Genomic DNA, 26,987 nt, shown 5'->3' on the forward strand with positions numbered 1-26,987 from the left:
CCCAGGGGGCCGAGAGGCCGATGGCCCCCGCGCTGTGCCAGCCGTGGGGCGGCGGCAGGAGCGGGGCAGGGCCCGGCCCTGTGCCGGCCCTGCTGAGGCCACACCTCGAGGGCTGCGGCACCTCTGGGCCCTCACACGGGGAATGGAGGGGCTGCAGCGTGGCCAGGGCAGGGAACGGAGCTGGGAAGGGAATGGAGCCCCGGGAGAGGCTGGGGGAGCTGGGAAGGGGCTCAGCCTGGAGCAAAGGAGGCTCAGGGGGCCCTTGTGGCTCTGCACAGCTCCTGCCAGGAGGGGACAGCTGGGGGTCGGGCTGTGCTCCAGGGAACAAGGGCAAGAGGAAATGGCTTGAATCTGTGCTGGGGGGAGTTAGGTTGGACATCAGAAGGAATTTCTTCGTAGAACGAGTGGCCAGGCACTGGAATGGGCTGTCCAGGGACGTACTGGAGTTAGTGTCCCCGGAGGTGCTGACGGAAAGCCTGCACGGCGCTCAGTGCCATGCTCTTGTTGACAGGGTGGTGTCCGGTCGTGCGCTGGGCTCCATCACCCCCGTCTGATTTATCCCGCCATTCTGTAATTTACAGCCACACCGCCAAACCACTGCCTCCCCCGGGAACGCTCGGCCAGCCGAGGGGCGCTGCGGGCGGCCCGTGCGGGGACCCCCGGGTGCGGCGGCGGGAGGGGACGCGGGGACCGGGTCCCTTTGTCCGGAGCCATGGGCGGGAACGGGGGGCGGGAATGAGGGGCGGGAACGCGCGAGGGGCGTGGGAGTGGCCCGGCGGGGCGTGGCCTCAGTGGCGCGCCCGCCAGCCGTTGGCGGGTTTTGAATTTAGCCCGCGGCAGAAGGCGGGTCGCGATTGGCTGGCGCGCGGTCACGTGGGCGGAGGGCCGCGAGCGCGGTCCGGCGGGGCGGGCGCGCGGCCATATTGGATCGGTGCGGAGCCGGCGGAGTAGGAGGCGACGGCGGTCGGTCTGTCCGTCCGCGCGTCTGCCTGTCCGTTGCTCCCCGCCCGCTTCTTGCCCTGCCGGTGTCCTCCCGCCCAGCCCGCGCTCCATGGCCGAGCCCACGCCGCCGCGGGCCCGCGGCCCAGCCGTCGCCGCGATGCCGCAGAGCCCGACGCGCATCTCCCGCCTGCAGGAGAAGGAGGAGCTGCGGCAGCTGAACGACCGCCTGGCCGTGTACATCGACAAGGTGCGGAGCCTGGAGACGGAGAACAGCGCGCTGCAGCTGCAGGTGACCCAGCGGGAGGAGGTGCGGGGCCGCGAGGTCACCGGGCTCAAGGCGATCTACGAGGCGGAGCTGGCGGACGCGCGGCGGGCGCTGGACGACACGGCGCGGGAGCGCGCCAAGCTGCAGATCGAGCTGGGCAAGCTGCGCGCCGAGCACGAGCAGCTGCTGGGCAGGTGCGGGAGAAAAGGGCCGGGAAGCACCGGTGTCACGGCGGGATGGAGATGGGGGTGCGGGCGGAGCGGCGGAGGAGGCACCGGCGGGGCGCACCCCGCCCGTCCCGCCGGCGCTCGGCCGGGGCTGCGCGGCCGGCGATGAATGGGGGAATGAATGAGGAGGCACGGGCAGCGCTGCCGCCGCTCCGCCCCGGCGGGAAGAGCCGGCCCCGAGCGCCGCCCATGCCGGGTGCGAGTGCCCCGGCCCCCGCAGCATCCGCGGGATGCTCCGGTGCGGACGGAAAAAGGGGGGAGTTTTGGTTAGACAGGTTGGATGTTAGGCAGGAGTTGCTTACTGTGCGCTGGAACAGGTTGTACAGGGAGACTGGCGCGTAAGAAATGAGGAGAAGTGCTCTGGCTGCTCGCCGGAGTAAAGGAGACCTTAGAGCACCTTCCTGTAACTAAAGGAGGCTGCGGAGAGATTTCTGACAAGGGCGCGGAGTGATAGGACAAGGTGGGAACGGCTTTAAACTGAAGAAGGGCAGGTTTACGTGGGATATCAGGCAGAAATGCTTGGCTGTGAGTGAGGTGATGTCCTGGCACAGGTTGCCCGGGGAGGTTGTGGATGCTCCTATCCCTGGAAGTGTTCCAGGCCAGGCTTGATGGAGCTCGGAGCGGTCTGCCTTAGTCTGGGAACTTGGGCCTGGAAGGGCTTTAGAGTCCATTCCAGTCCCTTAGCACTGTGGTTCCATGACTGTTCACCTCCCCCTGCACGGACAGAGGGGCTGTCTTTAAGGCTCAGGCTGCTTCGGGGTGAAAGAGGGAACCTTTCTGAAACAGATTAAATGCATAATATGGAAGTCCTGACTAGATAATAAATGGATCGTACATAAAACCAAAGGGGACTGTTATTTCTGTGTGCCCTCTTCAGATGTTACATGTTACAAAAGGTAGAATTTGTGTCCACACATCCCCCAGATTGACAGCTTTAGGGGCACAGTGCCAAAATCCCCGCTCTTGCCACGAACTGATTTTGTGACACTGGATTTTGCTTCTTAAACACTCGACTCGATTCATTTGTTTATTTGGTTCCTTGTTTGTGTTTACCTTCAATTTGATTTTTGTGACTGCTGCAGTTTTAGGCGTTCACTCTTTAGTCTTGGAATCACAAGGTGTGACAATATTGGGATGGGGGAAAACCTCCAGAGTTGTTATTCTTCCTCTGCTACTGTGTCTTAAATGCCCTCTCAGCCCTGTTTTTCCTGATTAGAAAGATACTTCATGTGTAATCCAGCATATTGATGTTCTCCCGCATCTGCAGACTGCTCTGATATCTTTTGGACTCTGTTATTTAAAAAAATCAAATCCGTGAGCTTCTAATTAGTGAGAGTGGTTGTTCTTGAGGTTCTCTCTTGGTGCCTTATGAAAGTCTTAAATCAAAGTAGTCATTGACAGTGATAGGGGAAAGCCAGGTGTGGCTGCTGACAGGCACCAACATTACTTGGCTCCGGGGTCAAGCCAGGAATTTCCATCTCTTAGTGATTTTATTGAGGAAGACACACTCTTGTGCCAGCTTCTCGCAGGACTCCATGTGTGGGGCTGGGATCTAAGTGCAGTCTGTGGTGGATTCCCTTTTTGTGGCTGGAGCTGAGGCTTTAATAACATGGACACGGGCATCTGCATATTCTGTCTTGCATTTGCCTGTGATACTTGGCAAAAACCTGTTTTGTCGGGGCTGGGGTGTTGGTTGCCAAGAACTCCTGGAGGTTTTAGTAAAACAAACACTCAGTGCTGTTTGGGGCTCCTGGGTTCCGCTTGTTTGTGGCTCTTTGGTGTTGTTTGGTGCTGCCAGACCTCACGATGGGCGTGCAGTTTCTTAGTCGTCTTTGAGTGCTAAGATGGTTATCTTGGGGATATCTAAGCTTATCTGTAATTCTGTTTGCAAAGCCTTAGAAAGGAGCAGAGGGGTTTTTCGCTTGAACTGGAGCGCGCTCCTTCATGGCTTCTTAAAGCTGTTAAATCACATTGTAACCTGACAAAAAATGCTCTTAAAAGCACTTTACACAAGTGTGCGCAGGAGTTCTGTAAAGGTTTGCAAGGTAAGATGAGGATGTGTGCTCTCAGCAGGATTTTCCCTTGCCCTCTCTGAAAGCTGAACTGCAGTGTGCTGTATGCACTGGCTTTAGATAAAATGTGAGTGTGTATTAGTTTGGATCTAACAGAGCTGGTTGGGGGCAAAAAAAAAAAAAAGAAAAGTTACCTGGCACATTTGGTTTGTGTGGTTTAGGCATTCTGGTAGCTATAAAATTCAAATTATTGATGGCTTTGTTTCCTTAGAGAGCCTAGTGGAGGAGAAATGGCTCTCCAGGTGTTCTGGGTCTGTGGAGGGAGCAAAGATGATTTGGCACTTGATTATCTGAAGCTGGGCAATACCATTCATGGTCTAGCTGGCCTTCTTGTGTTACTTGAATATTTTTGCAGGTGTTATTCTTGTGCAACTCTGTTTCCTCTGGTTAGCAGGGCATCCTTCTTAATTGCTTGGTCCATTTTATTCCAGTCATCTTTCAGTCACTCTTAGTGCCTCAAACTCAAGCTTCTGGTTACTCTCAAAGTGCTGTGGGACTTCTCTTTTCTTCACAAAAATTAAAGCTCCAGTCACCTGTTTGTTGGATTTGCTGACTTCAGTGCCTTCTGTATGGGGGGATGCACCAAAAACCTTGCTCTGCTCATGCTTCAAATCTCTCAAGAAAACTGCATTTTTTTACTATTTGTTTACACTCCTATATTTAGCAGAATTGTTGAATGCTCTCCTAGAGTGCTTGCCATGCAGCCATGGGTTCTGCTCTAGCAAAAATATGAAGGTTTCCCTTGATACTTAAAATCTCTGAAGAACTAAGCAGGGAAAAAGTGAGATTTAAAAAAATGAGCTTCCCTATTTTTGTCCTGGAGAGGGGATGGGAAAGTGATGCTCATAGTTGTGTAAGTAGGAAGCTTGTGGTGGGCAGAATGGAGATAAAGGAAAACAAATCTCTGTGTTTTAAGAGTTGGGGGAAAAAACATGTAATTTGAGTTTGGGTGTATAGAATTCTTGGAGGCCTCTTGGGAGTGGAGGAGAGGGAGATCTCTCTTCCATAGTTTGAGGAAGAGTTGAGAGACAGCACAAATTTCACAGTATTTCCAATTTATTTTCTCGTTAGTGATTAGACAAGACTCTACTCTATGCTTTGCCGTTGGTGTTGGCTGTTGTAGAGACTTCCTCTACTTCTATCCTTTAAATAAATAGTGTAATTAATTGTGACTGCTGCAGTTTTGCCAGTCAAGGGCTGTGGCAGACACCAGCAGTAGCTCCACAGAAAAAATGTCTGTGCATATTGATTTCCAGCTGCTGGGCTTGCTCATGAGCAATAAAGGTGAAAGGTTGCCTGTAGGTAGCGGCACCATGAGGTCTCAAAATGTGTGATGATACAATTAGCAACAAATTACTTTGGGGTAATAACTGTTACTTCTAGTTAAGAGCGTACTTCCTACAACAGAGCAGCGATGCCTGTTGGCTGGGAGTTCAGATTGCTGCAAGTTCCATGTTTCTTGAGAAAATAATTAAATAGACAAGACACTACAAATCAGTGAAGGATGTCATCCTTGGGCGTGTCATAATGCCATCATTTAAGCAGCAGGTCCCAATCGCTTCATCACGTCCTACAAGACAAAGCTTGTGCTTTTTTGAGGGGAAACGTGTCATGGGTTCATCATTTGCCACAAGCGCACACCAGGGAGAACTGCTGGGCCAGGATGGTCGGGGGGGAAAGGTCTCGTGTGTCACTGGAGGCAATTAACTTAACAAGGGTGCACATTGTGAATTTTGGCACAGCTGTGTCACCAAGTCCTGCTGAACAAGGGCTGTTCAGAAAGCCAAGGCTGGCTGCTGCGTTGTGTGGCTCTGCTGATGGCTCAGGTTTCAGCACAGTTTTCCACTGGTGGAAATGGTTTCCAAGATAAAGAAAATTTATTTCGAAGAATGTTTGCGACGGGGACTGAATTCAGCATTCAGCAGGTCAGAAATCCCCGGCTGGACTTGCCCATCTTGGTCGTGTGAGGAAACTGTGTTCTTTAGGAGGTGTAAGCTGGTGTTAACTCTAGTTAATTTAGGAAACCCATTGTTTGCATTTGTCTTTGGCAGGCTGGGGTTTCACTGTGGCAGTTTGCCAGTGTTGAGGGACATCTGCTCTCCTGGAAGAGGAGAGACAATGTGATTAAAGTAACTTTTAAGGAAATTGTGTGTTTTATTGAAGGTGCTGGTAAAGGACTTAAACTTCCTTTATTGTCTTCAGGTGTTTCATCGAGTGCATTAATAGCAAATGAAATTGTGGCAAGGAGCTAAACTTGAATTTTAAATATCAAAGAGATAATTTATCTGTCTGGCTGGCTTTGCATCTCCAGTTGGCCTTCCTTCCCATCTACACTCTGAAGTACCTTTCTGCACTGAGATTAGGCAGTAAAATAAATATCAGGAGCAGCTTCCCATCAGCCTGTGGCTTGAATTACTGTGCAAGTGTGTGGCACTCTGCAGCTGGTACCCTGAGCAGCTACACAGAACCGTGTGGTGTTGGTGCAGGCAAAGATGTGACACCTGTTCCAGGCTTTTCCAGGGTGCATATGTACTGTGAGGAGCTGGAAAGGAAGCTCACTTGAATTTTTTTTTAGGCATATTTTTTGTAATTATAGGTGATCTTGAAAAGTGAGGCAAAGATTGGAACTTCAGAGCTTTAATCTGAAATCTGCCGCTGTTTGGATATGTACCATGGAGCACCCAGAGGGGGGAGGAGTGGGGTGGTTGACTTGTTGCAAAATCATTCAAGCCACTGAATTGTAAGAATTTATGTTTTGAAGTCAGCATGTCTTCTGTGCAGTGTGGGACATAAATATTTGGTCTCAAATACATGGAAAAGTAGTGATGACAGGGTGGTGGGCAGTGGTTTGTGTGTGTAATTTCTGCTTAAAATGGAGTTATGGGGCTCACACAGATGACCATGAGCTTCAGGTTGGATTTGTGACTTCAAGCAAGATCACAGCCGAACAATATGTGACCAGAGATGATGTGTTGTTGGTTACAAATGCTGCATTTAAATAAAATGGGTGACATGAGACAAGGTTGAAACAACATTACGTATATTTATTTACAGGAAAGCCAAACTCGTCCAGTTACTCTTATTTTCATGTTGGTCTCCATTCAAAAATTTGAATGCTCTTAGGTGCTTCTTATGTCATTTTAAGTCACTTTCTTGCAAAATACAGCCTTGGCATTTTGCTTGCCATGGGGGCAAAATGTGGGAAACTGACTGCTAGCTGAATAAAACACAGAAAACTCATGGCTGTAGTTGGGGCTTTTTAAAATTATTTTCATATTTCTCTACAAGTGGAGTAGAAAACCAACCCACTGTGCAGTAAATGTAATTTTATATGGGTCTAAATATAGGTTGCATTATCAGGAATTGCAACACGTGTGTATCTATGTCACGACTTGGCTGAAAGCCCATGCTTTTCGAGGAGGGTTTGGTTAATGCTGGTAATGCTTAGCTTGGTGATCAGGCTCTTAAGTAGCTGCAGAAAGGAGTGAGTGGGGTGTGGGAGGTGAGAAGAATCTGCTGTAGGCTGGTGGCATCCTGCACTTGGTCAGTTTCGAACGAAGTTTTGAGTTACACCTCCCAAGGTCTGGCTGCTGACTGCTTGCCTTGCATTAGGTGTGTGGTTTGTCTGGCTCCAGATGGTCAGTTCATCTAGAAAATTATTTCTTTGGGGTTTTTGTTTAGTTGAGGGCTTTTTTGTATGGCTTTTCTATTAACTTAGCAAGAAGTTTAAGGAGATGACGGGAAGTTCTAGGTTGTTGTAAACAATTCCATGGATAAGAAGATCCACGTGCTTTGAAGTCAAAAGAGAGAAAACCAAACTGCTTCTTTGAAAAAGATGCAAGTCAGCAATTACTTGTTTGCTTTTATTTTCCTTTCATGAGTCAAACTACTTAAAAAGGAGCACAGTTCTAGGTAATTTCTGAACACTGCAACAGGAAGGTGTTTGAGGTTTTTTCATCTGCTGTATTCAGATGTAGCTTTGGCTCTCTGGGGAGGAAGAAGCCAGCTATTGTCAAGAGGCTGAAGATCTTCCTGGTCAAAAATTAATGGATGTAAGGGTGAAGTATGTGTTGTATACATTAGTGTTTGTTTTTATAAATTGCAGAGGCTTTTCTGATCTTTTCCTCCTTTCCTGAATTCCCTCTAGGGCTGGGTTGGCACTGTTGAGGTGCTGAGATTTCATCTGGCTTCCAGTGTTTGAAGTGTTGAGCTCCAGTTTCTGTTTTCTCTCTGAGAATGTGTTCAGATGAGCTGTCTCATAGTTAGACAGCTCATGTCACTAACAACTAATAGTGCTTAATTTTAATTTTCCACCTACCCACCACCCCCCTGCTGTGGCTTTTGTTGCATTAAATTATAGTGTGGCTTCACAGACAGTCTTGTTGCAAACAAGCCAGAAAGGGCTGATCTAACTGGTAATACTTTTTGTGGTACAGGTACTACACTGGGTTTTAGTCATGTTGTTGTTGTTAGTCTATTTTATTATATTAATGTTTTTTCTCTGGTGATGCATGGCAAGAATGCTCTTCTCAGCTGCCTTTCAGTCTGTAAATGCATTACAAAGGTATTTGTATTAAAATAATTTAAGATCCAAGCAGTTTTAGGTATCCACCCCCTTGGATAGTGGCACATTTTGGGGAATCTCTCTGTTTCAGAGTCCGGGATAATTTGGGGAGCAGCACACTGTTTGTAGTTCTGCAGCTTTCTCATTTCAGGGTCTGACTTGGTAGGCTTGGTTTCAGCATGGGAAAAGCAGTTTCTTCATGTTTTGATTAAAGCTTTTTTTCCCAGAAGTGATCAAGCAAGAAATGTATGCTGTGGACCCTCATACTTCCTCATAGGGGATGGAGAGATTGGGGTTTTCTTACAGATGTGTTTTTGTACAGATGTGCAACATCCCTTCCCTTCCTTCTTTTACCTCTTCTGCTGCGCACTTTCCTTGCATGCTGAAGTTCCCACAGGCCTGGGTGTAAGAGGAAGGACGGGACAGAACCTCTAGGGAGTAATGCAGAGAGCTGGAAGCAGGAATGCCCAAACCCTAAACCCTGTGTTTTTGTCTGAGCGCTGGATCTGGCTTTGGGTCTGAGGAGTGAAATACCACTAAGGCAGCTGAGCAGGAGGAAGCAGCTGAGTGCAGAAGAGAGTGTTTGTGTGTGTCTCAGGGGCTCCCAGCCTGGCCCTTGCATGCCGAGGGGGGAGCAGGTGCTAATCCCACGGGATGGGGATTAAGGAGCGCTAAGTCTGTTGCGTAAAGCCTGCCATGTGGTGTGGCTGTGGTGCTGAAACCCCCAGACAGGCATTCCATCCCTGCATCCCTCTGTGTGCATGCGCCTCTCCTGAGCGTGATAAGCGCAGGTAATCTTGGGGGAAAAAAAGGATTTTTTTAAAGCTGAGGGTGTCTCCTTTGAAAATTGTGTTGATTTTGTGTTAGGTCTCATTTTGTCGAGATGCATTGCAGTTGGTGTCTCATAAACCTTACAGTGACTAAAAAGAGCAGTGGATGTATTCTGAATCTATCAATTTTTAATTTAATTTCAATTTATCCAATTTTCTGCACATCATCTTGTTAATTCTGGGAGTTTTTTGTTGTGTTGTTTTTGGTTTTTTGGGTTTTTTTCACGTCTGGAAAGAAAAGCATAAGAACTGAAGAAGGATATGCCAGCTGTCGTGTTATTGAGCCTAAATCTGTCCATTCCTGTAAAACATTCATAAATTCAGTTAAAACTATCTAGGACTTCTGCATGCTGCTGCCCTTGATAGACAAATGTTGATGTCCCAGGCAGAAAATAATGAACTCCAAGGCTGAAGAACTACTTACACATTTAATGGCTGCTTGTGCCATCTAAGGACAAGAAACACTTTGATTTATGAATAGAGGTTTCCTTTCTCCTGTTTTTGATAGTAGCCTGTTACAGTATTATTTGTGGATTATAAACTTGTGTTTATGTGACATTACTTTCCCCCCCATTTGATTTCTCTGTTTGAATATGCTGGTTTAGGAGATAAACACCTAGAAAATGCTTGACTGCTTGTCTAGACACAAAAGCTAATTTGAAGGTAATTTGAAAATCTTCTGTGCTTGCCTTCATAAAGAAATCACCTCTGCACCAGTGTAATTTCTGTGATGGCAGATATTGTATAGACAGGATTTGGGTCTGTGGAGCTTTGCCATTTTTGAAGGTTGCTGCTAAGCCCAGTAAATTTAGCTAACACAAAACGTTTTTGAGAGGTGTTTCTCAAGGTCAAGATTCAGATTGCTTTATTGGCCTGCTGTCTATTTTGGGGGCATTTCTAGATTTTCTTGCAGCCTTTTCTAGGCATTTCTAGGTTTTCTTGCAACCACTTTCTCTGGTTTGTTCCAGCTATGCAAAAAAGGAATCTGACCTCAGTGGAGCCCAGGTCAAACTTCGTGAGTTTGAAGCAGCCCTGAATTCCAAAGAAGCTGCACTGGCCACAGCCCTTGGTGATAAGAAAAGTCTGGAGGGAGAAATTGAAGATTTGAAAGATCAAATTAGAGAGGTGAGAAGAAAAGAATATCTAACCATCAGGTTCTCTTAGCGAATGAGGTGCTTTTCTGTATTATGAGCTGCCAATCTGATGAAATACAACTTTGTAACCAAAAAAAAGGATGAAAACCTGTCAATTTTAAGAGCTGAGAGAGCTCTTAAAATTGAAGATGCTAAAATTATGAGGGATGTTACTTAGGGGGAAGAAAGCATGTCAAGATTCAAAGTACACTTGACACTTTTCAGAAGTGTTTTGGGGGGCAGATTGACTTCACAAGAACAGATAATAAGTGACAAATAACAATTTCTTTCTGCCCCCCTTTTGTTTCTGCCTCTGGTTCTGCATGTTCTGCTGGAACAATGAGGAGGAAAACCTCTTGTCCTAGTTTTGTTAGCCTTTAGATTTTTAATTTTGAGCATCACCACCTCAAGAAGACAAGTTGTGGAGGCAAGGAAACTGGTGTTTTCCATGTATTAAAAATTGATTTGTTAGGAAAATTATTAGGTAGCAGTTTTAATGCCAGTTACTAATGTGAAATATATAGGACTCACTTGTGTAAGCAACTGCAAGAGTGCCCATGTGTGATATGTAATATTAGTGGGGTAAATATTGGGATTTCATTGTGAAGTTAAACCTTAACTTGTGTGGTCAGCTGTAGTTCTTGTAAGGCTTTGGCCATCGTGTGAGTTCTGCTGCTTAATTTTTTGTTGATTCTTTTTATTTCTTAAAGCTTGAAGCTTCTTTAGCTGCTGCCAAGGACCAGCTTATAAACGAAACCTTGCAGAAAGTGGACCTTGAGAACCGTTGTCAGAGCCTCATTGAGGACCTGGAATTCCGTAAAAATATGTATGAGGAGGTAAATCTAGCCTCAAGAACTGACATTTTTAAAAAGAAGGCGGCAACTGGTGTGGGAAATTCTAGAACAGGAAAATAATTTAGGTTGGGAGGTACATCTGCAAGTTGTCTGAACTCCTACTCAGAATAGGGTTTACCTCTGTTCTAGCATGAAGATTTCTAACTTCCTTTTTCTAGGAAAAATTATTTTAACTCTGAATTCTTGTGGTAAAATAGCTTCATGTATCATATTGCTTCATCTTAAATTCTGATCATGGTATGCAATGCGCATGTCTTTTTTTATTAAGGAGAAAGTAGGTTAGTAATTTCCCACATCATCCCATTGTAAGAAATGGAGGGAGACTCAAACAGGTGCTCTGGACCTGCAATGTTATTAATTTCAAACCTTTCTAATAGGATGCTTTTGAATAATGGAAGCAAAAGTGGAGGAATAGTTGTCTCTTAGAACTTTATTTTGCCACCCTCCCTTTCACCTGTGGCATTTGAGTCTTTCCAGGAGGAACCTTAGGGCAGTAACAAATGTACTTGACCATACTGTCTTTTTTTCCATGTGTGCTTTTTCTTGCTAGAAAGAAATTATAATTAATTATATTATAATTAAACTTTGTTTCATATTGTTGGAATCCCTTTCTTTCCAGAGAAAGCACAGGCAAGCACACAAGTAAATGGGGAGAGTGGGATGACTGTTATTTCACAGCAATTTGGTTTGGTTGAAGCACAGAAGATACCTCAGGAAAGGAGGGATACATTTCCAAAATGTGATGATGCTGAGGTGTATTTGTTGAAAGTTTAGAGAACTCTCAGGAAAAAAAAATGCTGATGGTATCCTAGCTCTTATTTTAATGACTGGCTATTGCAAAATAAGACTGGGTACACCATTTCTACTAAAAGCTTCATGCCAAAATAATCTGATAGTAGAACCTGCATTACTCCCCACTCAGCAGGAGAGCCTCCTGAAACCTTTTGTCCTGTATTTCCCGAGTGTTAGCTTGTTTCTCTGGCTCTCGCAGGAGATCAATGAGACAAGAAGGAAGCATGAAACCCGCCTGGTGGAGGTTGATTCTGGGCGCCAGATTGAGTACGAGCACAAGCTGGCCCAGGCCCTGCACGAGATCAGAGAGCAGCACGATGCACAAGTGAAGCTCTACAAGGAAGAGCTCGAAGAGACTTACCATTCCAAAGTGAGGACAATGTTTTCACACAGCTGTTTGATGTTACTTTGTTTTTGTTTGGCTTAATGGCATAATTGCTGGCAGCTCGGAGGGGTTTATTAGGGAGCTGGGTTTGAAATTAGCATGTGTTTGGGTGTGGATTTGCATTTTCACATCTCGATTTGGGAGCAGGTTTAATCCTCATCAGGTACAGCAACAGAAGGGAAGGAAGCAATATGTGAAGGTGGTCTGGGGGGAAAAGTGATTAATGCTGGGATTGCTGTGAATTCAGGGAAAGTTTGTGCATTGTTTAGCGTGATACTGAGCAGTGATCATTAAGGTGTCCCATGTTTTGTATACAAATTCACAATGGGGCTTGCTGAGAAGAGAGGAAATAGAGTCCTCTGAGCCTGTACAAAACATGGGGAAGCTTTACAATGCCCTGTAACTTCTGTTTTTCGCTCATCTAGGCAGAAATCTGAAATCAGTTAGACTTCATCATTTCCTTCCTCTGCTGTTACTCAGCATTTATGTCAGGAGGCACTCTGATGTCTCAACTGAACCTGGTTTCTGTGGCTGTACTTGTTGCAGTTTTTTTCTGTCTGTACTTGTTGCAGTATTTTTTTAAAAGCAAATTTGGATTTTACATCAGAAAAGTTTATATAAACTGAATTTATTAGCATTGGTTTTGATCTTTTCAGCCTGCTTATCTCCAGGCCTTCAATCTGGTTTGGAAAAGATTATTTAAAATGTGATCTAGCCAAAAATGCAACCTCTCATTTCTTCCTTGGTCTTTATCATCAGGTATACTTCTCGGTATTTTTGGAAACTTTGTTAAAAAAAATTAGATTGCTTTGCATTGTCATCAAGTTCAATAAATCTACGGTGCAGCTCAAGTGTGTGTGGTAATGTTGAGCAGAAACAATTTAGTTACTTTATAAAAGTAAAACTGTTCAAGTTTGAAGTGATAGAATGAAACAATAGTGGTTTAGGACACTAGTACTGATTGCCTAAAAGTTAACAAGTTTGCCTGTTTTTAGAGAATGTAAACTAATTTCAGTTCAGCTTCTTCACTAAGAAGAAGCTAAAGCGTATTAAATAAACATTTAAGTGTATTAAATAAACTTCAGCCAGCATGAAAATGGAGCTCAGTAGCTCAATTTCAGTAATGTCTACAAGGGAAGGTTTTAATTCTAAAGCAAATATTCAGAGAATTGGAATTCCAGGCAGGGCAGTCCAACATGGCAACCACATTTTAGCCCTAAAGAAAGAAAAGTTTCAGCATGTTGGAGCTGCAGAGAGGAACTCGGGTGGCTTAGCGTGGCCTGTGGGTTTTTGGTGATTCATTCCCTCTTCTGGTGAAAGTTACTCTGAAAGTGATGTCTTCACTTTGGTGCCCTGCAGCTGGAGAGTGCCAGGCTGTCCTCAGAGATGAGCAGCTCTGCAGCCAACACCATCCGGGAGCAGCTGAACGAGAGCCGCATGCGCATCGACAGCCTGTCCTCCCACATCACCAGCCTCCAGAAAGAGGTATCCAGCTCTGCCTCCTTGCTCCTGCTATTTACACGTTGTCTTTTGTATTAAAGGGCTTTTCTTCCCGTTACATTTGTTGGTTTTTGTATTAAAGGTGTGGTTTTCACTAAGTTTGTTCAGTGTCGTGACCGGAGTTTGTCTTCTCTTCTCCTGCTCTGTGCTTTTTCAAATTCATTAATATCTCCTCTTGACAAACTTTATTTTCTTTTTCTGTGTGTAGTATTCTGCTGTAGAGCCAATGTTTGAAATGGGGTACTGTTAACTGGCTTTTGTGAAAATTTTTGTGGAGAGATGAGGCAATTTTAGACAAATGTTTATTCAATGTTCTTGACACTCTGAGCAGTTTAGTACTGACTGGACCGGCCTAGTGTAGAATTCTACAAAGCAACATTCAAAGCCAGAACTGGAATTTGGAGGCTCTTTTCATCCTAGATCCAGACATCTAAAAAAGCCAAAACTAATGACAAGATCTGGCCCAGATTAGGAATTTGAGATTGAGTAAAAACATCAAATAACTGTGCTTAAGCATCTGTAGGGCAGGACCTCGAGCAGAAATTGGTAATTCCTAGATCACAGAGGGCATAGATCAAACCCAGAGAAGTATGACATAATGTATGACAAGTGATATGTTCAGTACTGGCCTGTTTGTAACATTGTGTGCACTGTGGTGGGAAATCCACAGTGAAAATCAGAAGTATTAGGAGTAGGTTTTGCAGTAAGCTTTTCTAACTCTCCTGAAAATGCAACAAAACATTTAAACATTTTTATTAATATAAAATAGTAGTACTGTTCGATCCTTTCCGTGATACACTTTGAGTTTTATTCCTCTTGTACAGTAGACTCTAACATGACATCAAAATTTTGTGTATTTCCAGTGAAAAATATAAATGTGGGGGATATTATTTCCTAATTTTCCAAATAAATTGGCAGATACTAGTAAGAGTCTTCCTAGTTTTCCTTTTATCTAGACAGGTTAGTCTTTGGAAAAGATCAGGTGATGTAATGAATGTGCATGAGGTTCCACAGGAATTGGATGGAAAATTTTGGCCACTTGGATCTTATTTTTGCCTTTAGATTACCATAATCTTTTGGGGGTTCAGTCAACAGGTTTTTTAAGTTAATTGCCTCTGTTCTGTGACTTCAGGAGTGACAGCTTGGTTCAGAGGACTTGCTTCTGAACTGGCAGAAGAGTTCATTGCTAATTTCAGGGCATTCAGCTTCAGGGAAAATCAACTTCTGTCATTTTGACCATGATTTTCCACCAAAGAAACCATTTTGCTGTGGTTTTGGGGTGGTTTTTTATGGTAGCATTAGTGAAGTCAGCCAGGACACTTTTGTTTTCCACTTTACTAGCATTAAGTTAAGCTTTATTTTCTTGGAGATCTCTTTTCCCTGATGCTGGTCTGGTTTGAGTTGCCAGCACTGAGCTCTGTAGTAGACTCCACTGTGATCTTCCACGTGACACAAAACTCCATTTATTAAATTCCTTATCTGGCTCTTAGCATTGACAACCAGTTATACTGGTCCCTTGTGTCAGACATGGAGACTCCCTCTCCTCTCTGTCTCTGGAATATGTGGTGACTTCCTAAATTTGGATGCATGCATAATAAACTTTGTGATTATGGGGCATCGGTTCGTCTGTCTGCTCCTTAACTAAAAAAAAAAATTGAATCTCAAGGGGCTGTGAAACAGAAGAAAGCATGCAAACAGAAGAAAGCATCGTTTTGGGCTTTCTTTGATAAGCATTCCATTCTGGATGTACACTTTTAAGATCTGCTGACCTGATGGAATTTTTGAAGCAGGAGACAAATCAGATTTCTTCAAGGGGTGCTTATCACCACACTCTGAGCAAGCCTTGGAGGCTTTGGGGATAGGCAGGCAGGTTTGCACTGACAACAACCCCTGTTCCTTTAGGGGAGCTGCCTCCCAGAATTCAGGATTAGCCAGCACCAAGCCAAAGCACAAAGCAGACACCTGGAAACTACAGAGCACTGAAACACCTCCAGGGGTGGTGGTTCCTCCACTTGGGCAGCCCATTCCAATATCTAAGCACCCTTTTGGTGAAGAAATCTGTCCTAATGTCCAGATTAAACCTTCCATTGGTGCAGCTTAGGACTGCGTTCCCGTGTCCTGTCTAGAATGTGTTAAAGTCTTAAGCTCAATTTTTCTTTTCCTGAGTAAATCCAAGTGCTGTAGCATATTGTCAGACCTCAGAAAAACAGAGAAAAGTAGTTGTTTTCCCAAGGATGTTGCAAGTTTCACTGGAATTTGAGGTGTTTAGATTTGTAGTAGGTGAGCTGGAGAGGAAGAAGTTGAACACATGGGTGAGTTTGAACTCAGGGGAGGACGTAACTTCTGTGTTTTGAATTTCATGTTGCCTGAACAGCAGAGCACGTGGAAGCTTGGCTGGGCTTTCCTCTGCACCACCACTGATGTTTTCAATGCTTTTCCTCTAGTCCAGAGCGTGGCAGGACAGAGCACAGGAGCTGGAGAGCAGCTTGGCCCAGGAGCAGGAAAACTGCCGCAAAACGCTGGCGGAGAAGGAGAAGGAAATTGCAGAGATAAGAAATCAGATGCAGGAGCAGCTGACTGACTACGAGCAACTCCTGGATGTTAAACTGGCACTTGACATGGAGATCAATGCATACCGGAAATTGCTGGAGGGTGAAGAGGAGAGGTAGGGAAGGACATGGCACAGAGGTGGTGTCTCTGTTATCTCTGTGCTTTTCTTGTCTTTCTCTCTGTTAAAAAGCAGGTTTTAGTGGTGCTTGACTGCTTTCCAAGGCACTGGTTTTGCCCCCTCCTGTCTAACGCAGTTCTAAGTCACCCAGAGACCGAACACACTGATTATCAGATCAGCTCTCAAGGCAGCAAACACCCTTTTTCTTTTTATTTTTTTAACCTTTAAAAATCTTTTTTTAATCTTCTTTTTAATCTATCTTTTTTATCTTTTTCTATATTTTTAAATTTTTTCCTTTCCCTTCCCTTTTTTTTCTGTTAAGGTCCAGCAGAGAAGAAGTAATGAACTGTCATCTGTATGCCTGTTTGGTGTCGTGCTTAATAGTCTTCTTCAAAATTAATTGCCGGGTTAATTAATTGTTACCCAAATTCCTCTAAGTACAGAATAATTTTAATAAAGTCATAGCCATTGTGATTGCCCAGCTCATCAACCAGCTGCATTTTCCACATCTGGCCTCAGAGTTCTTCCAGTGCTGAGAATTTTCACCTCTGTCACAACTGTCATTTAAAGCAGTTTTGTTCTTCCCTGTGTTCTGAGCTGCTCTCTGCTGATTCCTCTCAACTGTGGGGATGGAGCAGCCAAAGCTTTTATGCCGCTGTGTTTTTGCATTAATTTCCCACAGTGGCTTAAGTCTCCCTCCCTAGGGTTTTTGTTTCTTTGTAGTCTCCAACAAATGCACAGAAATGCTTTTATGCTCTTAATGTAGTAATCCATCAGTATTCTGTGCTCCAGGAGCATTAATCATCTGTTTGACAACATTTTATTCGCCTCTTCAGTACTTCAGCCTTCACTTCTTCATGTAACTTACTTTGTTTACTAGCTGCTGTATAAATCTATGGGAAGAAGAGGAGATGGAAGGAAGTTTATTTTAGAAGAAAGGTGGAAAAAGTGAAACTAAATCATGGAATCATTAAGGCTGGGAAAGATTTGAAACCCTCTCTTGACCCAGCGCTGCCGTGGTCAGCGCTAAGCCCAAGTTCCCCAGTGTCCCCAAGTGCCACATCCACATGTTTCCGACACATGGATGTTGGATGTTTGGATGATGATTCCACCGTGTCCCTGGGCAAAGCCTGACTGCATTTTCAGTGAAGAAATTCCTCCTGATACCCAGTGCACACCATCCCATGTGTCCCAGCTCCAGCTGTTCCCTCTCACTCTGTCCTGCGTTCCCCACAAGCACAGCCCGACCCCCAACTCACTTCACCCTCCTGCCAGCAAGTTGTGGAGGGCAAGGAGGTCCCTCCCTGAGCCTCCTTTTCCCTGATGTGATGTGTGTGTGTGTTTTCTCCCTTGCCCACACCAGGCTGAAGCTGTCCCCCAGCCCCTCCTCCCGGGTGACCGTCTCGCGCGCCTCGTCCAGCCGCAGCGTCCGCACTGCCGGCGGCAAGAGGAAGAGGATTGATGTGGAGGAGTCCGAAGCCAGCAGCAGCGTGACCATTTCCCACTCTGCCTCTGCCACGGGGAACGTGTCCATCGAGGAGATAGACGTGGATGGGAAGTTCATCCGTTTGAAGAACACCTCTGAGCAGGTTTGGGAGTGACCACGTGTGTTCGTGAGTTGGGGCGCCCGGGGCATCCTTGGCACCCTCGCAGCTCCCAGGCTGCACTTTGACCCCAGAGCTTGTGGCATTAAGGAACTGGTGTGTCCCAAAGAAAGCTTTCACACACTGCTCTGGATTGATGGTGACTTTTCCCCAGGGATTTTTGGTGCTTTTGTTTTGCTGCAAGGTGGCCCGTCCATCAAATCATTACCTCGCACTTCTGCGTTCTGCCTTGCAAGTAATGCACCTGTAAAACTTTACAGATGACATTGTTCCTGATCAGAAATGCTGCAAGCAGACACCAGGCTGCTTTAGAAACCTTTCCATCATTTTCTCTGCCTTAAAAAGGCTCACAATAGATAAACAGATATGCAGAATAAAGGTCTAGGTGAAATTAACTGCCCATATCCCTTGTATCTGCATAGAGCTTTCCTAAATCATGGTTTTCCTTCTTCCTTGGCTGCACCCACAATTTTATGAGCCCTAAGTTTCCATGCCAAAGCCACTGTTACAGTGACCACTGAGATTATATGATTCAATGTGAATACATTGGAATTTATATTGGAAGGGTACACACATCTACCCAAATTAAGAACCCTTTGATAAATAATAACCACTTCCTTATTTTGCCCTCAAAATGATGCTGTTACATACAGCACATTTCCCTCCTTTATCTTCACTAAAAGGCAGCCTGTTGTGATGGGCTGGCCTGGTTCCAAGTGTCCCAGTCCCCTCTAATCAGTGAGGATATGGACAGGCTCCTCCAGACAGTGATAATGTGGGTTTTAATCACCTGTAATTACCACACCTGGGGAGCAATGGTTTTGTTTAGTGAATTCAAGAAACCTTGACATTTCTCTTGGTCTAGACACTGCATTATGTAGATGACTCAATTCAGCAAGGTGAAAAACTATTTCTGGTGAGTCAGAATCAGCCCTTTTGTTGCTTTTTTGAGGGTTTTTTTGAGTTTCCCCCCACACGTATACTTGTTTAACGCATAGATTTCCCCCCCACCTTTTATTTAATTTTATTTAACTTCCCTGCACATCCCTTGTTTCGTAAGGAAGGAGAAGCATCAGTTTTGTTCCCAGTAACCATGGGTGGTTCATGTTTTTAGCACTTTTCTAGGGGGTCTAGATATTTGAGCAACTCCCTGTAGTGCAGTGTAATAAACTGTACTTGAGGAATATTCATGAGTGTTTTGACAGTTTATATAAATAAATAGATTTTAAAGATTTATAAAATCCTGTCTAAGTATGCTATGTCGTGGTGCAATGACAAACTGAATGTCAGCATCCATTGAATTATATAAGATTGTTTATTTTAGATAATTTTAACTGACAGTGGGAGCTGTTGAATGATCAGAACCTGTGTTTGTGGGAGAGCTGAAAAAATGCTTGTTTTGAATTTAAAAAAATACTTACTCTTGTTTTGAAGCAGTCATTCTGTGAAGATGCCTGTATATGATTTGTTAATGCTTTTCAAGTAGTTGATAGGAAAAAAAGCAATATAGGGATTATGTGGTGGCAAGTGTGCATATGTAAAACTATTTCAAGAATACTAACAGAAATATTTTGTTTTCTAGGAAGCCTGCTTGCCATTCTGTGCTTCAAAAAACAATAAAAATTTGTAAGGGGACTTTAATATTTAATACCTATTACTAATATGTATTTCTCTGGACCAAGTGATAACAAAACTGATGCAAATCATAAACATTAGTTAACATCAGAACTTTAAAAGCAAACTTTAAAAGAATGTATTAAGCTTTAACTTCAAATAAGAGGTAAGATAAATTAACATAAAATTATCCTAATTCCATGCTGAAGATCAAGTGATAATAAACCCTTTCACTGAAGTTTTATGTGTGTCACAACCTTAAAGATAAAATACACTACATGCGTAGCAGAAAATGAATGCTGGTGGAACCACTAATTTTTTTTTCTTCTTCCTCTCTCTTTTTTTAGGATCAACCTATGGGAGGTTGGGAGATGATCCGAAAAATAGGAGACACTTCTGCAAGTTACAGATATACCTCAAGATATGTACTAAAGGCAGGCCAGACTGTTACAGTAAGTGGTCAAGTTTCACTTGAAATGGACTTCAGGCCAACTTCTGTGGGTGAAAAAGACAAAAGGATTTTTAGTTTTGTCCTTCCTCTGTGTGTTTTCAGGAAGTTGTCACCTGTGTTTGTGTTGGGCATTTGTTGTGTTAATTACTGGGATAATTAATGGAGATGTTTTTCAGAATTTTCTGCATGAAGCACTAATTTTCACCATGTACAGGTGAAAATTTTACATTATATTACATATTTTAAAGTCCCTGCATTAAAAACACATGTGTTTTATTGTACAAAAATTTGGGATTTGCTTGGTTTTCCTCACCGGAAGGATTCACAGTGAAACGAAATACATTGAAATACTGCTAAACAAAACACATTAGCTGAATTTGGAAACGTGGTAAGACTGGCAAAAAAAATGTTCCTGTGTGACTTCTGTTGTCAGATCTGGGCTGCAAATGCTGGAGTAACTGCGAGCCCTCCCACTGACCTCATCTGGAAGAACCAGAATTCCTGGGGCACCGGTGAAGATGTGAAAGTTGTGCTGAAAAATTCTCAGGGAGAGGTAAAGAGCCTCAGATCTGTGTGAGATTTTTTCTCTCTAGGTGGCAGCACCTGCAAGGATTCAGATAAGTGCTCCATACCGGAATGCCACTGCAGTGGTTTTTGGGTAAAGTTTTCTCCCTTTGGAGAGCTAGCTGCAGTTTAGAAATGCCTCTAGTGAACCCTGTGATTCTATTTTTTTTACTCTGTATTGAGTCTGAATAGTGAAAAAATTACATGTTCAGGCACCTTCCTCATGGCAGGAGCTGGGCAGTGCCTTAGAACACGCCTTGAAAATAAAGTTTTGGTAATTCTTGAGTGATTTGTCTTCTAAATCAGTTTTTCTTAAGCCTGTGAGCTTATGAGGAGTGGGGAATCACACAGTGAAATCCACGTGAAGCAATGAGGGTATGGTAAAACTTGGGGTGGGATAGTTGCTGTGACATGCTGCAAATGAAAGAAAATATTTAAATATATATGGAAAAAAATCAGATTTTGGAAGAACCTGATGACTGTGTTGTCAGAAACAGTCCTTCTAATCATTAAGACATTTAAAACTAAGCTGCTTATGATCAATACTTGAGAAGTGTACAAACAAAATGAGTACAAGTAGTTTTCCCAGCAGCTGGAGCTTTCATTTCTCAAAGTCTTGAGCAGGTGAGAAACAGGAGATTTTTTTTTGTTGTTGTTTTTTTGAAGAGTTCAAGTCTTAAAACTGTCTTGCAGGAGGTTGCTCAGAGAAGCACTGTGTTCAAAACAACAGCACGTAAAGGGGAAGATGAAGAAGTTGAGGAAGAAGCAGCTGAAGCTCTGGATGAGGAAGACATTTACCGTCAGCAGGTATTTTCTTTTAGGGCTAGCAAGATTGTTTATGTTGAAAAAAACTGAGATTTAAGTCATGAATTTTAAAAAAAAACTTAAAAATTGAGTGCAGATGTTCTTTTATTTTATTTTTTTTTAATCAGTAATTAATGAAAACATGGAGCTGTCTTTTTGAAAATATTGCCTAATATATCCTCTTGCAGGGAAGTACATTTTTTTTTAAGTTTAAGATATGGGGATTTTTTTTTCCCCCTTAAACTCCATTCCTCTTAAGATTCCCCCCCATGCCAATTTATAGTAAAGCTTGGCTTCAGCAGCTGAATTTACTGAAAGTTTTCAGAATTTAAATCTCTTTATCTCTGATAGAGAAAATCATGTTAGTGTCTTATATTCAAATATTTTCTCTGATAAAGAGAGATACTCGCATATTTTCTCTGATTGAGATAATGTGAGATTTGAAAACTTTTTGAGAGAAAATGTGCCTGGCATGATGAAAAAATGAAGTTCTGATGATCAAAATTAAAAAAAAAAAAAAAGGACTGTGGTGGAAATCAGCAATGTTATATTTATTGCATACAACTTCACAAGGTTCTTCTTCATGCTCCCTCTATCACATATAGCAATTATTTGTATTTTTCTGTTGCCTGGCCTCTGTTACTCCTCAATAGGAAAGGACCTGTAACATGTTTTAAATTCCAGGGTGAAACAGGTTGTACAGCTTTGCTGACTCTTGTTTGTACCATGCCAGGGCAATAATTTCATATATTAAAAAGTGTGTGTGTGTGTATATGTATATATATGTATATATGCGTGTATATATATGTATGTATGTGCATATATGTATATATACATTCAATTATATATTAAATATAATTAAATGTTTAAATATATAATTGATTGTATGTAAATAGATAATTAATGTATGTTTGATAGATAATTAATATATAATGAATATTAAATCAATATAGAATATGTATTATAATTAATGTATACTTCCTATAAAATTAATATATACTTATTTAATACTATATATTAAAAAGCACATTAGATTCTTTTGAGTAGAAAAGCATTTTGAGCATTTTGCTGCTGGGTGATTTGTTGGTTTTTTGGGTTTTTTTCTGGGCTTTTTTTTGTTTTAAATGGTTCTCCCTGTTCTCAACAGGCAGAGCAAAGGGCATCCAACAGAAGCTGTGTGGTCATGTGAAATTTCAGCCACTCCAGGCTCCTCCAGCCGTGGTAATCCCTGCCTGCAGAACAGAGCCTTCTGAGAAGCACAACGTTATTTTCCTGTCTGTGAATTTTTAAAGCTGCGAGTCTGATGGCCTTAAACTTCCTCTGCCACTGAAAAAAAAAAAAAGCAAAAACAAAAAAAAAAGGAAAAAAAAAAAACAACAGCAAAGGAAAAAGGAAGGTTTGTCACAAGCATCTCGACTTCCTCGCAGGATGTGAGCTGGTAGCTCCTGACAAGGAGAGTTCAGCTGATGCTCCTGTCTCTCTCTCAGATTTATACACCAGTCTCTCTTCATTGAAACCTTGCTGGAGTAGGAATATTCCAGTGTGTTTTGGGGATCGATTTTTTTTAGATTATACCACTCTAGACTAGTTGCTACGACCTCTTTGTATTTTAGGTGCTGTTGGGGATTGGTTTAGAGTTCTTAATTCTGGAAGAGGATTCATGTTACACCTTGTAGTTGTGTTGTTAAGATAGTGTTACCAGCTTAAATTTTCTTATGTGGTTTTTTTCTAACAAATTAGAAAGCTGTTTTAATACGAATTGCCTTACTTGTTTACAATTTTTAGTAACAAAACAAAGTCTCTAGAGGTCTAGTCTACATTTGTATGGGAAACAGTTGTAATTTTGCCAATGCTGAAAGTTTTTCTGTCCTTTTCACATTATTCCAATGTCTGAAAAACATTTTAATAAAGTATGTCTGTGCTGCAGAGTAAAGTTTTTGGAATTTGTTTCTTCCTAGAGCTGAGCTAAAAGTTGAATGAGCGTTGAATCCTTGAAATTTGATGGGCTTTGAAGCTGAAGAAACATCCATTAAATGGAACAGTGGCATTTGAGGTGCTAAGATTTCTTCTGAATAATGACTGATACTGCTTCACATTTGGAAAATCAATTCTTTAGGGCTTTATTCACACTCTGTTTCATTTGTGCTCATCTTGGCTCATGGTTCTGTTCTTACTGGACTGGCTTTTATTGCATCCTGCAAGTACCAGGTTAAGCAATGTGAGCAAGCACAGTAGCATAAAGAGAAATTCAGTAAAATACTAAAATAGTTGTCTTTGACACAGCCTGAATTTATTGTTTCAAATGCACAGCCAGAATTTTGGAAGTTGATTGGAATTTTTTTTTAATTGACTGGACTTTTTTTTCATGGCAAAATTAAGATTTTGTTTTTACATGTCTTTCACCTTGGATGAGCCCTTTTCTGGTGGAATTTCAACCATGTGCCAGCAGAAGGTAGAAAGGGATGAGTTGATGTACAAATCTTAAGTTATGGTAGGAACCTTCCTGCATGATCAGATTCTTGGTTACAGCTTTTGTAGAGCCTGTTCTTCGATGACAATGGGAGAAATGCGGATTTTAGAATAGTTCTTCCTTTTTTTCATTGCTGTGGCAGGAATTACTGTAAATTAGAAGAAGGGAGTGTTGGGGAACACCACTGTGAAACGTGCTGCCACAAGGTGGAGGTCTTGTTTTGCTTGGTTTTTTTAAATACTTGTACAGCAGCACTCCCTGCACTTCCCTGCAACTTCCACACCTCGATTATCATTGGTTCTGGCATTAGGTACAAATTGCATCCTCCTGCAGGTGAAAACTCTTTAGCAATTTACTGCTTGTAGCTGGATAAGCACTTTACCAGAAATGTTTCTGCTCAAATACACTCACTCCTGTAAGAGACAGATTAGGAATTTAGGAAACAAGTGGTTTGACCTGTGCAGCAAACCAGTGAACTGCATTCTTTTTTTCCAGTGTTCATTATAAAAGCCCCAGTGTAGTCAAAACTGGTGCAAATTAGTTTATGGTGCTGTTGACAGCAGTTTTGTGCTAAAAATTGGTTTTTGCTTTGTATTTCCTCGTTCATGATTTTACATCACATATGTCCAAGCAGACAGCAAAATATGGACAGAGGAATTAGTGAGTAAATTCTGTTCAACAGATGCTAATTATTCATTTCCTTCTATAAATTATGCAATTTTAAATGCTGGTCTTAGTTTAAATTTTTTCCATGAAAATTTATCTTATCAGTGTATCATTTTGGTACTAATTTGGGGGTTTCTGGATTGAAAAGGATGGGTTTTATCTCTGAAACACTGCATTTCATATTCATATTGCACTGTAAGCTGTATCTGTACTTCAAGTTAAATGCTGCTGCTTGTACAGGAATGGCCACGTGAAAACTATGAAGGATTTTTCTCTAGGCAAAGAAATCAAGTAGTTGATGGAGAATAAAAGCTCTTAAAGACCCTGTCCCAAAGAGGACAAGTGGTAATAGCTGGTGGTTTTTAGAAAGGGAGTGGAGGCTGAATGTGATGGATGTGAATGCTTATTCAGCCTTTCCTGGACATCAAGGAAAGGCTGGGACAGTTAATTATTTATAATACTCAACTAGCTCCATCACAGGATTATGGCAGAAGTTTGCTATTTTATCTCAGGTTTTGCTTGGTGTGCATTTATTGCTCAGAGCCTTTTGCTGATCTCCTGGTTTCTTTTTAGCAGGTTTGCATAAATACAGAATTCCTGTGTGATAAAAACACTGTGATTAACCCCAAAGAAAAGCTGCATTTGGGGCATCAATAAGGCACATTACAGCTTAAGATGATTGACTGATAGAATTTTTCTACGATTAAAAATTAACTCTTGGATGTGAGGTTTCATAGCTGTTCTGCACTTTCAGAACAAAAAAATATTCTTTTTGGCAAGCAAGTCTTACTTTCTGCATAATAATAGAAGCTATGGAGTTAAACTGTGACATTGATTTCCCCTGCAGCTGCAGCATCTTGTTTTTGAGGGTGGTGTGTTTTGTTGTTGCTCCTGAGGGCATTGTGTACATAGGATATCAACATTTGTCCTCTATTTTGACAAGTTTTATTGGGAAAGTATTTGGTACACTTAGATTAAAGAAAATTCCTTTTGGTTTTGTAACCTCTCAACACCAAAGGGAGGACAAGTGTTTTGTAGCCTTGCCACAAGTAAATGTGGAGGAGAGGCTGTCAGCAAAAGATGTAATACCTGAAAGCAGGTTAAGACATATAACCTGCTTTAAGATGTAACCCTTGATTTTTAAAAAAGCTGTTTCATTTGGAAATACTCATGAAACTAAGTTTGAAATGTGGAGTAACACAGTGGATCAGTGTGGTGTCACCATCAGTGTTGGGACGAGCTCTGGTTATTGTTTATCTTCATTGATCTGGAGTGTTCCCTAAGTAAATTTGGAGATAACACTAAACTGGAGTTCTGGATAACACTAAATTGCATCTGCTGGAGGGCAGGAGGGCTCTGCAGAGGGCTCTGGACAGGCTGGATCCATGGGATGAGGGACAGCCAGGGGAAATGCTGGGTCCTGCCCTTGGGTCACAACAATCCCCTGGAGCTCCAGGCAAGGTTCAAACAGGATATTAGGAAAAGTTTCTTCACTGAAGGGGTGGAATGGGCTGCCTAGGGAAGTGGTGGAATCATCATCCCTGTGAGTGTTCAACGAAACCTGTGGATGTGGCACCTGGGGACATGGTTTGTGGTCAGCATGGTGATGCTGGATCAGTGGTTGGGCTTAATGCATCATCTTTTCCAACCTTAAAAATTGTGTGGTTCTATGAGTTGGCATTGTAGTTTTAAAGATGCTTTTGAATTCCCTATAACTGGCAGTAAAGAGGCAGGGCACAGTTCTGCTTGCAAGGAAAATGCTTCTTTAATTAACCAGTTCTGTATTAAATGAAGCGCCATCTCACAAAAGGTAGCAAATAAAAATGTTTAATTATTAACAGGGTTTTTTTTTTTTTGTTTGTTTCAAAGGGAGAGCTTCTTTAGCTCTCTTAGTGCCTGAGTCTATCCCAGTATCTGTTCTCAAACCTCTTTCTGGTGGTACCCATTGCATCAAAGGCCAGTTGCATTTATTGGCTCTGGGTTCCTTTTTGCAGAGTTGTCACTTTGCCCTGTGTGACTTTGTACTGGTGCAAAGCTGGTTTAAATAAGTGAAATGTAAATGACATTTTGAGGTCTCAGTCTGGCAGAACTGTTCAGTTGAGTAACGAAAAAGAAAACCCCAAACAACACCAAAAACTGAAGTATCTTTAGCAACTGCTTCTGTTGTGACTTCCTTCCAGCTGAACAGAGAGCTGGGGTAATTCTCAATCTTTATGTAATGTGATAGGCAAGTCCTGCAGGGAAAAAACGATATTTAAAAAGTAAAACTTCCTCATTGTACATTGCATTCATCACACTGAATCAGAGCAGGCTGCTTTTATCATTTGCAACTGAAAATATTGGCTCAAATACTGTTGAATACTGTTCCTTCCATGTAACTTCTTATCTGGAAAAGGAATGTAAATGACAAGGTCCAGCTGCATGAGAAGAAAGCATAAAGTTGCTAAGAGAGAAGTTGAATGACATTTTTAAAATATAAACAGGTGGTCACTCATCCTGTCTTTAATTATGTTCTTTAATTAATTTTGTTTTCTAAGGAGGGCATAACACAGGTGTCATTGTACTGCCAGGAGATTTGCTGG

At 42.6% G+C, this 26,987-nt stretch overlaps 1 protein-coding gene across 1 annotated transcript; it reads left to right on the forward strand.

The window, feature by feature from the left end:
* Window positions 1–858: 858 nt before the first annotated feature.
* Window positions 859–23,202, forward strand: LMNB1 (lamin B1). The gene is made up of 11 exons (XM_030968715.1): window positions 859–1,401; window positions 9,869–10,025; window positions 10,744–10,869; window positions 11,879–12,049; window positions 13,424–13,549; window positions 16,009–16,229; window positions 17,596–17,821; window positions 19,798–19,902; window positions 20,335–20,454; window positions 21,159–21,272; window positions 22,417–23,202. Exons 1-11 carry the CDS (start codon window positions 1,052–1,054, stop codon window positions 22,456–22,458), a joined length of 1,758 nt encoding a protein of 585 aa, XP_030824575.1. The 5' UTR covers window positions 859–1,051; the 3' UTR covers window positions 22,459–23,202.
* The last annotated feature ends 3,785 nt before the right edge of the window (window positions 23,203–26,987 follow it).

Source organism: Camarhynchus parvulus, chromosome Z (assembly GCF_901933205.1).
Source record: "Camarhynchus parvulus chromosome Z, STF_HiC, whole genome shotgun sequence".
NCBI lineage: Eukaryota > Metazoa > Chordata > Aves > Passeriformes > Thraupidae > Camarhynchus > Camarhynchus parvulus.

Coding starts and splice junctions, on each gene's coding strand:
- LMNB1 (XM_030968715.1), top strand. CDS start 1,052: ATGGCCGAGCCCACGCCGCCGCGGGCCCGCGGCCCAGCCGTCGCCGCG. Junction 16,230..17,595: donor CTGGAGGGTGAAGAGGAGAG/GTAGGGAAGGAC, acceptor TGCCCACACCAG/GCTGAAGCTGTCCCCCAGCC. Junction 17,822..19,797: donor TGAAGAACACCTCTGAGCAG/GTTTGGGAGTGA, acceptor CTCTTTTTTTAG/GATCAACCTATGGGAGGTTG.